At 43.6% G+C, this 12,103-nt stretch overlaps 1 protein-coding gene and 1 pseudogene across 1 annotated transcript in view; one reads left to right on the top strand and one right to left on the bottom strand.

Annotated features, from left to right (window-relative positions):
- The window catches only part of LOC124622588 (myrosinase 1-like), a 99,404-nt gene that overhangs the window by 79,672 nt on the left and 7,629 nt on the right, over positions 1-12,103 (top strand). Inside the window, exons 9-10 of the mRNA XM_047148337.1 lie at positions 8,621-8,755; positions 8,842-8,948. Of these exons, the coding sequence (XP_047004293.1) occupies positions 8,621-8,755; positions 8,842-8,948 (242 nt within the window). The remainder of the gene's footprint in view (positions 1-8,620; positions 8,756-8,841; positions 8,949-12,103) is intronic.
- Positions 1,982-2,099, bottom strand: LOC124623406 (annotated as a pseudogene).

Genomic DNA, 12,103 nt, shown 5'->3' with positions numbered 1-12,103 from the left:
ATGGGATGCATGTATTACACTTCACGAAATGGACATCGATGACATTCAAGAAATCTTCAAAGCAAACCATTTACTTGCACCACGATCAACGAATGATAAGTGGCGGGCCAAGTGATCACAGAGGCTCACACTAGTAAGATCGAAGGTGAACTCCTTGGGGGTTACAAACCGTGCAGGACGTTCAGCTAGAATGCGTATGGAATCATATTGGTGTAACGGGGTGATGAGAAGTGATGGAATGTGATGGCAAGCAACCGAATGCGAAGCAGTCTGTCGCGGAGCTTACCGTGAGAAGAAAAACATACAGAGGCTGAATTTGTCCAGTGGCCCCAGGTGGTTCGAACTGCAGTGTCACACACTTTTCGGGAGTGATACTTTTCTCTAAAGGAGTGTCATTTTTATACGAAACCCGGGAATCAAGCAAAAGCAAGTTATTTTGACCGGCTATTGGCCAAAAGCAGTGTTCATACCATAGCTGTAGTTCTCTTACGCCCATTTTTCCACTCTCGCTTGCTTTGACATTCATATTCCCTACTGCCCTTGCAGCGTCACCACACGAGACAGAATCATAGGGGGCATAGCACCCCCAGCTTCTCGCAGCGCATTAAATAACTTTCTAGCCAATTTACCATCCAGATTAACAGTCGGCATAATTCTATATGAATGCTGTAAGGCATTGATATTAGTTAATCTTGATACAACTCTCTTAGTACCACTGGTTTCCAGGGTTCCTTTCATACGCATTTCCGCTTCAAATCCCGATTGGTCAGAGTTGAATTCCTTATTGGATGATGGGATTAGTTAGTTTATCTCATCTAAAAACTTTCGGGCCGATTCTGCAGATTGCTGCGCATCGTCAAGTTGACGCTTTGTTTGAAATTTCGTTATCTTACGTCTTCCAGATCTGTAGCACTGTTAGAAGTTACGCAACCATCCACTGCTTCCCTTGAAATCACTGTAATCCATGTCGCGTGCAATTTGATGTGCGTGATAAATAAAAGAAAGATTCAAGAGTGGAATTAAAATTCAAGGCGAAAGGACATCAATAACAAGATTCGTTGATGACTATGCTATCCTCAGTGAAAGTGAAGAAGAATTACAGGATCTGCTGAATGAAATGAACAGTCTAATGAGTACAGAATATGGACTGAGAATAAATCGAAGATAGACGAAAGTAATGAGAAGTGGCAGAAATAAGAAGAGCAAGAAACTTAACATCAGGATTGGTGATCACCAAGTAGATGGAGTTAAGGAATTCTGCTACCTATGCGGAAAAATAATCCATGACGGAAGGAGCAAGGATGACATAAAAAGCAGGCTAGACTGAACATAGGACTTAAATTGAGAAAGAAATTTCTGAAAATGTATGTTTGGAGCACACCATTGTATGGTAGTGAAACGTGGATTGCGGGAAAACCGAAAAAGAAGAGAATCGAAGCATTTGAGGTGTGGTGCTACAGAAGATTGTTGAAAATTAGGTGGACCGTTAAGGTAAGGAATGACGAGGTTCTCCAGAGAATCGGCGAGGAAAAGAATATGTGGATAACAATGACAAAAAGAAGGGACAGGATGGTAGGACATCCGCTAAGTCATCACGGGATAACTTTCATGGTACTAGAAGAAGATACAGAGGAAAGAAACTGTAGCGGAAAGCAGAGATTGGAATATATCCAGCAAGAGGACATAGGACGCAACTGCTATTCTGAGAAGAGGAAATAAGTGCACCTTGTTTTCTCTTTATTATCCGTACTTTTTCTTATGCAATACACGGTCATATTAAGCACTCCGTTTTCAGGCCACAAGTGGCCCATCAGGACCATCCGACCACTATGTCATCCTCGTGTGAGTATGCGGAGAGGAGGGTATGTGGTCAGCACAACGCTCTCCCTGTCGTTAAGATAGTTTTCTTTGACCGGAGCCGCTACTATTCGGTCGAGTAGCTTCTCAATTTGCATGACGAGGTTGAGTGCACCCCGAAAAATGGCAACAGTGCATGGCGGCCCTGATGGTCACCCATCCAATTGCTGGCCACGCCCAACAGCGCTTAACTTCGGTGATCTGACGGGAACCGGTGTAGCTACTGCGGCAAGGCCGTTGCCACACGGTCGTACTGCTGAGGACGTATTCGAAATCCTAATTGCTTTTTTACTATGGTGCAGATGGTCTTCCATGTACCTAATTTGTGGCCCCCAGTCCGACAAGGATGATGAACTACATGGCTCTACACCTGTTACACTGTAACTTTCACTTGTTAAGCAAACATCGTTAAAATTTGCTCCTCATGTACACTGCACAGTCCAGCGCATACGGCAACACACATTCCACTGACTCATCTTGCAGAAATGTTCATATATCATTTGCCATTTCTTTCTCACTCTGCGAAATTTCTTGGGTTCCTTTCTGACGAAATGTCAACTTCGGTAAGCGTTGTTGTAGGTGTAATGCAATGTAATGCCCTGCTTTGTATCAATATCACTAGCGCTATAGCATTGTTGTGATTTACTTGTTGACTAAGCAGTTCAACTACTCTCCGTAGCCTCTTGCTGTTCTCACCATTGGATACCTCCAAGCATGCCCCCTGTTGTCATCAGTAGCCAATATTGTGGTTGCATGGTAGACGATATGTGGGGAGGGGGGGGGGGGTCAAACACTGTAAACATCACTGGCCTCTTGCGGCCTCGCACTGATTGGGTTCCTTGTCAGATCACCAGCAACGATTATCTAACAAGTCGTGAACTGGAATATTAGAACATCACGGTCCAATGAGGGCTGTAATTATCGTATGACTCCGAGACTTGGTAGATATTCTAATGCGTTATTGCGTAATCGATTTACGCTGGAAAAAAATTACTTCGAGTTTTGGCCATCAGGTGCAAATGTGGCTCTGTGAATGCAAGAAAGACTTACAGGTGCGTTTCCATATGTAATGGATGAGGAATGTGACGAAGGATGAAAAGGTGAAACAAGTGAAAAACGTATAATGTTGATGTTATTATTAACTGTCACTTACATAATTTGTTTAGTGTGGGCGCCGGAGGCCTCGACGAGATGCTGCGTGTTGTGTCTAGACAAGACAGCCTAGACACAATAAGAGGAAGCCGAAAGGCACGCGCTAAGCTAAAGCAGGATGGCGTGAGGTCTGAAACAGGATACGTAATGAATGCTATAAAGAAAAGTACGTAGCTTCTGGAATACTTAACTTTAATCCATCCTTTTGGTACATCTGGAGATTGTGGCGATACAAGTGAGACTCTTTAGATACATGCAATGTTACTAATGGCGCCTTGCTAGGTCGTAGCCATTGACTTAGCTGAAGGCTATTCTAACTATCTGCTCTGCAAATGAGCGAGGCTTCGTCAGTGTGCATCGCTAGCTACGTCGTCCGTACAACTGGGGCGAGTGCTAGTCCGTATCTCGAGACCTGCCTTGTGGTGGCGCTCGGTCTGCGATCATACAGTGGCGACACGCGGGTCCGACATGTACTAATGGACCGCGGCCGATTTAAAACTACCACCTAGCAAGTGTGGTGTCTGGCGGTGACACCACACTGCGTCTGTAAAACGACGTGATCAACAGTTGCTTACAGCATTTCCGGTGGGATCTGAGCAACCTGTTCCTATATAAAGGCCTTTAACTCAAATAGAAGCCAATGATGTAAACGTGTAAACGCATGCTTTTAGATATTCACAGAGCCAAAAGTCACATGGATTGAGATCAGGCGTTCTTGCAGGCCACGCATGTGGAAAAACTCTGGAGATAACACGTTCGTGGAAGGTGTATTAAGCAGATCTTCCTGGACGAGCGACATGAGATGGCACTTCATCTTGCACGAAAACAGTGGTTTCCAAACAGTTGCGCATTTCCACAGCAGTAGTCACATGCCGTACAAGGTCTCTATAATGTGCAGACATAACGGTACACCTGACAGGCCCTCTGAGTGTATTCTATTCTAAGAAGAACGGATCGAGAATAAATGAACGGTGTACGGTCGCCACATGAAAGGTATCTGTATAGATTATGAGCGGTATCTGTGAAAATCGTGAACTGTAGCTATTAAAATTCCGCGTACAATAAATGATTTTAATTTAACCAAACGGAGGATAAGGTTCTCTCAACAAATGAGAGTGTGCATTATGTTCTCAGTCAGGCAATCGATCTGTTCTCAGGGAATGTACTTCACAAAATTGAAATTTTACTTAACAAGCAATTAAATAAATAGGCTTGGATGAACTGTATAAGCTACAAACGCTGTAGAACGTATCCTATGAAACAGAGATTGAGATACGTGAGATAAAACATTAATAGTGAAATTTAATAAAAACAAGATTTAATATTTATTTTACGTAATCAAATTAGAAAAGCGTCACACATTTATTTAAAAACATAACAGTGGTTAGTCCTGCTTTAAATAACTACGTTCAACTAAGTTCAACAAATAATCAAATACACTGCGTGATGCGCTTATAAATCATTAGAGTCTCTTAAAGTAGGAATCGCACAAGCACTTCAGATTCATGGTAGCACCACACAGTAGATAGAAAAAGGAACTAGAAGAACTACAACACGCACCACAACACACATATAGTCGACAAAAGGTTTGCTCCACCGCCCGAAATGCACATCAGATCTGGAATGGCTGTAAAACACGATACACATGTGACGGCAATGTAATTTAAGCCCTAAAAGTGTAGCATAAGAGTGGAAAACCGACGAGCTGAAATCTCGTTAAATTTTTCAAACACATGGCCACAGCCACAGAAAGTCAGACCAAGAAAAAATATAAAAATTCCGAAAAGGAAGTTAATCCGTCGGAGGAACTGCCCATATAAGTAAATTATCGCGGAATAACTGCATGATGAAACAGATTCCGAGAATTGAAGGATCTCCAAAACAACGACGAACACACTGGATTGACCAAACAAAAGCACACGCACTAACGGATGGAAATTACAGAATACCGAGAAAGTAACGAAACAGAAGAAGAAACAATATATGAAACACAAACATACGCACATTCACTCTGGGAAACACGAATTCCAATTGAGACTAAACAGAGTGCGCACACCACACTCTCAAATTTCTTAGTCCTGGTTGGAAAAAGTAACTACTAGTAAAACCGAATAACTACATAAAACCCTACCACTTTCCATTCCGAATGAAATATTCTGCATGATTATAAAGGTCTGAAGCTAGAAAATGGATTGAAATTTCGACTAGGCTGAAACTTACACAGACTCAGTTACCACAATCAGTACTGCAAACGAACTGCCACGAGCAACCTCTCTCTTCAAAATCCCAAGACCGAATGTCCGGCACCCTGACCTAATGGGGGTTCCCACACACACGTAGCGCAAGTTGTCAGAGAACACCCTTACCGCATCTTGCCTACTTAAGCAAACTAGACTATTGGCTAAACTGCTACAGTAGCAGACAAGAAGTTTACCCGCCACCAGACAGTACTAAGGCTTGATAACAATGCTGATATCCAGCACTGAAGTACCGTCATCTGCAACAATTCTATACGTGCAAAGTGTCACTCTTGTTCCTGCATCAGTCTTTGTGTTGTAGCAGACAGTGAAACATGGCAGCTCCATGCTCGATCTGCACCAAGGAGGGCAGTGATTCGCATTTCGTATCCCGAAGGTGTTAAAGCTGCGGAAATTATTCGTCGAATAAAAGCCTGGTATAGTAATAGCTCTTTATGGCAGCAAGATATACGAATGGATAGGGAAGAACTTCTCCATGTGACGAAGAAAGATCGGGCAGGCCATCGATATCAGTAACTGAGGACAAGTTGGAATCCGTGAGGATATGGTGATGGAAAACAGACAAATTACAGTGGACATTTTCGGAAAGTGTGTGCGAGATAGGTACCTAAGGAATTCTCAGCGCAGCATAAGGCGTAAAGGCTGGACATCTTTCGTAAACATTTGGCCCATTATCGTCACGAGAGAGATTGGCTTTTACAGCAAATCATTACTGTAGACGAAACTTGGGGCATTATCACGAACCGGAAAGTAAGGCAGCGAGCATTGTTTGGAAACACACATCATCGCCAGAAGTTAATAAATTTAAACGTCAACCATCAGCTGGTAAGATTATGCTAACAGTATTCTGGGACATGGAATGTGTGACAGTCGTTCATTTCACCCAAGAGGCGAAATTGTGAACTGTGAGAACTATTGTGATGTGTTGCGAACTAAATTGAAACCTGCAATCAGTTCCAAACGTCACGGAAACTGTGAAAAGATATCATCCTGCAGCAAGACAATTCTCGGAATCTGCCAAGTGGACTGCCGAAACAATGAAGGAGTTGGGATTCGAATTTCTGGAACACCCACCACACGGTCCAGTCCTGACTCCAAACGATTTCCATATGTTTGGACCGTTGAAGCAAGCTCTCAGGAGAAGAAGCTTTGCAACCGATGAAGAAGCCATTGACGCAGTGCAAAATTGGTCACAGGTGCAACCAAAAAACCTTTATTACCGCGGAATCCAGAAACTTGTGAAACGTTGTACAAAGTTCGTTGAAGTGCAGGGAAGGTACGTAGATAAATAATGTATGCTATAATTTTCTATCATTAGAACAATTTTTTTTTCTCAAAAGTCCCTTTACTTTTTCACTTCCCCTCGTACATACGCATTCACTCACTCTGTCGTGTAAGATGGTAGGAATGTGAAAGAAACATAGCGGTACAATATAAATACATTGTAATTAATTGTGGGGAAGGTGTACGAAGCCCAAATGCGTAATAAATTAATACGTGGATATAAAATAGACATACATACAAGAAAAAAATTTTGCATGACCTCGGTTCCGAGAGTTCCGGAACCTGTACAGAAAAATGGAATAGAGATCAACATAAACATCACTTCCGCCCTTCTTATTGCTCATGAAAATCACACATCGCATGTTGTACCACCATACGGTGAGACCTTCAGAGGTGGTGGTCCAGATTGCTGTACACACCGGTACCTCTAAAACCCAGTGTCACGTCCTCTTGCATTGAAGCATGCCTATATTCGTCGTGGCCTACTATCCGCAAGTTCATCTAGGCACTGTTGGTCCAGATTGTCCCACTCCTCAACGGCGATTCGGCGTAGATCCCTCAGAGTGGTTGGCGGGTCATGTCGTCCATAAACAGCCCTTTTCAATCTGTCCCAGGCTTGTTAGATAGGTTTCATGTCTGGAGAACATGCTGGCCACTCTAGTCGAGCGATGTCGTCATCCTGAAGGAAGTCGTTCACAAGATGCGCACGATGGGGGCGCGAATTGTCGTCCACGGGATGAATGCCTCGCCAATATGCTCCCGATATAATTGCACTATTGGTCGGAGGACGGCATTCACGTATCGTACAGCCGTTACGGCGCCTTCCATGACCATCAGCGGCGTACGTCTGCCCCACATAATGCCACCCAAAAATTACAGGGAACATCCACCGTGCTGCACTCACTGGGCTGTGTGTCTAAGGTGTTCAGCCTGACCAGGTTGCCTCCAAACAGGTCTCCGACGATTGTCTGGTTGAAGGGATATGCGATACTCATCGGTGAAGAGAACGTGACGCCAATCCTGAGCTGTCCATTCGTCATGTTGTTGGGCCCTTCTGTACCGCGCTGCATGGTGTCATGGTTGCAAAGATGGACATCGCCATGGTCGTTGGGAGTGAAGTTGGGCATTATACAGCCTAGTGCGCACAGTCTGAGTCGTAAAACGAGGTCCTGTGGCTGCACGAAACGCATTATTCAACATGATGACATTGCTGTCAGGGTTCCTCCGAGCCATAATCCGTAGGTAGCGGTCATCCACTGCAGTAGTAGCCCTCGGACTGCCTGAGCGACGCATGTCATCGGCAGTTCCTGTCTCTCTGTATCTTCTCCATGCCCGAACAACATAGCTTTGGTTCATTGCGAGACGCCTGGACACTTCCCTTGTTGAGAGCCCTTCCTGGCACAAAGTAAAAATGCTGACGCGATTAAACCACGGTACTGACCGTCTAGGCATGGTTGACCTACAGACAACACGAGCCGTGTACCTCATTCCTGGTGGAATGACTGGAAATAATGGGCTGTCAGACCCCCTCCGTCTAATAGGCGCTGCTCATACATGGTTGTTTACATTTTTGGGTGGGTTTAGTGACATCTCTTAACAGTCAAAGGGACTGTGTCTGTGATATAATATCCACCGTCAACGTCTATCTTCAAGAATTCTGGAAATTTTTTTTTCTTGTGTGTAGAATAAGCATGAATTCAACGAGTATGCAGTTGAGGCTGACTGGAGCATACACAGATGCCGATTACTTCTCCTGCCATGTTTACCGAATGCTAAAGAACATGTGAAAGGGCATTGAATTCTATTTAAACATTACGAAGAGGTGAATATGGAACCCTTCTATGATTTGTCCCAATGTAGAGCTAGTAACTGAACCTTCATCATCTTTAAATAAAGATTTGGGATAAAAGTTGTCGCTGGGTGCTGTTTTGACATCGCGTACCTATTTTTATGACAAATTAACGCGTTGATATCTTTAATACTGTCTTACGACTACTGGGCTCATATTGACGTTAATCTTTGGCTGTATCAAATATATCGTTTAATCAAACCATTCTGCTTTTCTTCAGAACAATCCCGCAGGCTTGAGGAAAATACTGAACTGGATAACTGCAGAGTATCCCGGTTACCCTATCTTCGTGACGGAGAACGGCTATGGCGACTCAGGAGGCCTGAATGACACGGGCAGGGTGGAGTACCTGACTGTAAGTACAAGTCCGTAAGAGGTTGCTGAATGTCACGTGTAGATGTTGTTGATGTTCCGTAACATACTCGTATTACACTGCTGTAGAACTACCTGAGCGCGCTGCTGGAAGCGATCAACACTGACGGAGTGGAGGTACTCGGCTACACCATGTGGACCCTCATGGACAACATGGAATGGATCAGCGGCTTCTCGTAAGTTGCTTTCGGCTTAATTAAGCTGCTTGATTATGTCTAGAAATCTAGCAGGAGATTGAAATGAAGCAGAAGTAGATGTATTCACTGATCAGGTAAACATTATTGTCTACGTGAAACGAAAAAGTTTTGAACGAGAAAACTGTAAGTGGTGTTTCCGTGGTGGTAATTCTGAAACTTCGACATCGCAAGTTACTCACTTCGAAAATGGAAAAAAGAACGAGTAAATCAGTGGAGCAAGGACTGAACGCGGGGACTTCAGAAAGCACAGTTTTCAGGATTACTTCTCTGAGCCACTCGTTGATACCCGTTGTTAATAACCTGTCGAACCACAGCGTGACACTGTTTGAGAAATTCAACTGTTTCACTTCCATTCATAACATATGGAAATCAACGTTACAAAAGGCTTGCTGAAATCAGTGTTAAATGGTAGGTTGACGCCCCTCCCTGGTGAGTTTGATGTTGTCAGTCACTTTTATTGATGCAATTCTGCTATGGTGTTTCCAAAAGTCTGACTGATATTTATCATGTAAGTTGCAAGTTTTGAGTAATGTCAGCTGTCCATGAGTAATTTACCCCAAGGCTTTTTTAGATACTGCAGGTATACTGATCGTCCTATAGTCACTTGCTTGGGTATTTCCCGAATTAAGCTTTGTTTACACTCAATAATGAATATTGTGTAGCAGCAAGAATCAGTAGACGAAGCACAATAATGAACGTTTTTGAGTATACAAAATTTTGCGTACTAAATCTGGTAACTTCTTTACTGAAGCTCTTATAAAATGACATTGCTACAATTGTAAACTTCAAGGCCATATCATTATCGTCATCATCATAGGCCATTTGGAATCTGTTCGTAGATGTACGACACCACTCAGTCTTCTCCCTCCATTATCATCTTCAGGTATACACATCCATGATTCTCCTGCATGGCATGTTAGTAACGTAAGTTCATTGGCTGGTCGTTAAGTACATTTAGTAATAACATCCAGTATATTATTTCGTTCTTCTCTTGGCGACTATGACGCTTATTTACCTAAAAGATTTTAACTTTGTCTTATGGCTTTTACCGTTAAGCAGACATGCCAAACCTGCATTGTTGCACTGCGAATCTGCACCTATAAACCTGGAGTGATATTTAAATGTTTGCCATGAAGTAATGACGCCAATTACGAAAAATTTAGTTAATATGCATTTCTATTTACTTTTTGACAATTATTCAGTTAAATGTTGTATAGAATATCTCAATTGCTTACAAAGGCGGTTGGCTTTCTTAAAGACTCACTTCCAACCAATGAGAGAGGGATTCATGTTTACATCAGCTTCACCTGCCTTCTTCTTCTTACTCCTTGCAAATGAAACTGAGATGGCAACAGTTATATATCCTAAAGAGAACTCCTAATCGGTAGCTAAAAGTCGAGATGAAGAAATGTAGACGTTACTGCGAATCTAAACGGATCAGTTTACGCCACGGCAGTGGGAATTTTTTTTATGACACACAGAACCTCACAGAAAGAGTTATAATTACCATGTTTCTTTCACTCTTTCCATTGTCATTGTCATTGTACAATTGACAGTTACTCTCTTTCACACTTACTAAGTGTTACACAGTTCCTCACAACTTCGAGTTCTCAGCTATTACAGTAATATCTTTTTCAAGTAACCTGAAGAATACCCGGTTTGAATTCTCAGACAGTATCTATGCACCCTGAAACGGACCAAGTCGTCGATTGCAGTCACTTCCCATTAACCTGTATTTGTTCCTAGGCAGGCTCCTTCCAAGCAGTGGTTGCTGGAGGATCGAGGTGAAGAGCCAACATCCATTCCCCAAATGTGTTCAGTGCGTAACGTCTCTGGCAAATGTGCTGGTCAAGAACGTGTTGCCGGCCGCTGTGGCCGAGCGGTTCTAGGCGCTTCAGTCCGGAACCGCGCTGCTGCTGCGGTTGCAGTTTCGAATCCTGCCTCGCGCATGGATGCGTGTGACGTCCTTAGGTTAGTTAGGTTTAAGTAGTTCTAAGTCTAGGGGACTGATTACCTCAGATGTTAAGTCTCATAGTGATTAGAGCCAAGAACGTGTTGTTCGTTATCATTTTACATTCACTGAAAAAAAAACCGCTCCTAGAACAAGACGAAGGAGCGAAACGAAACTTCAAGGATTGATGTTCAAATGTGTGTGAATTTCTATGTGACCAAACTGCTGAGGTCATCAGTCCCTAGACTTACACACTACTTAAACTAACCTATGCTAAGAACAACACATACACCCGTGAGGGAGGACTCGAACCTCTGGCGGAATGGGCCGCGCAATTTGTGACATGGCGCCTCAAACCGGTCGGCCACTCAGCGCGGCTCAAGGATTGAGAAGTTTTGTGGTTTTATTTCAGTGATTAATCAAGTTAAATATCCAACGAAATTTGCAGTTTTAGCGCACTGCTGGTTCCTTATCTGTAGGATATTGGGTTACCTTGGGCATGGGTATATGCGCTGTTTCACTTGAAAATAGTTTAGTACAACCATTGTGTCTTCGCATGAGGTAAGGTGGGCCGCGACGTGTCTGGCCGTCGATATCCTGGAAATTGGCATAGGGATTGAATCGATGTCTCAGTGCATTCCGCATGTGCTCTACTGGGGACAAATCGTGGAATCTTGCTGCCCCAGGGAGTACCTCAACATCATACTGGCATTTCGTAGAAACGCGTGTAGTGGGTAGGCAATTTTTGTCCTACTGAAAGATGATACGAGAATATTGTCTTATGAGAAGTAACACATGAGGCCGGTCACAAGCGTCTGTGCCTTTAGCCCCTACCAGGGGTGATCTGAAGTCCACCTGACGGCTCGCCCCACCCCCCCCCCCCCCCCAACATAACATTAGGGGTCTTTCCAAGACATTAGCAGAATGTGACATTTTCCGTCGTCCCCGCCATACTCCCAGGCAACAGCCATCGGAAATAGTGGAGAACTGAGATAAATGATGCGTCAGCACTCTACGCTTTCCGAGTACGGCATCAGAAGCAGCCATCTGTTCTGTGGTGTGAATGGCAGCCAATATCTGGGACACTATTCAGCAACCCGGCTCCGAATAGTCGCCAACGAATCGTTCATGATGAGACAATGTGTTATAATGAGTCCATGACTTGTGCCCAGATCGCAGGCGT

This window comes from Schistocerca americana, chromosome 7 (assembly GCF_021461395.2).
Source record: "Schistocerca americana isolate TAMUIC-IGC-003095 chromosome 7, iqSchAmer2.1, whole genome shotgun sequence".
In the NCBI taxonomy this organism is placed as follows: Eukaryota; Metazoa; Arthropoda; class Insecta; order Orthoptera; family Acrididae; genus Schistocerca; species Schistocerca americana.
This window is presented reverse-complemented; position numbering and strand designations above follow the sequence as displayed.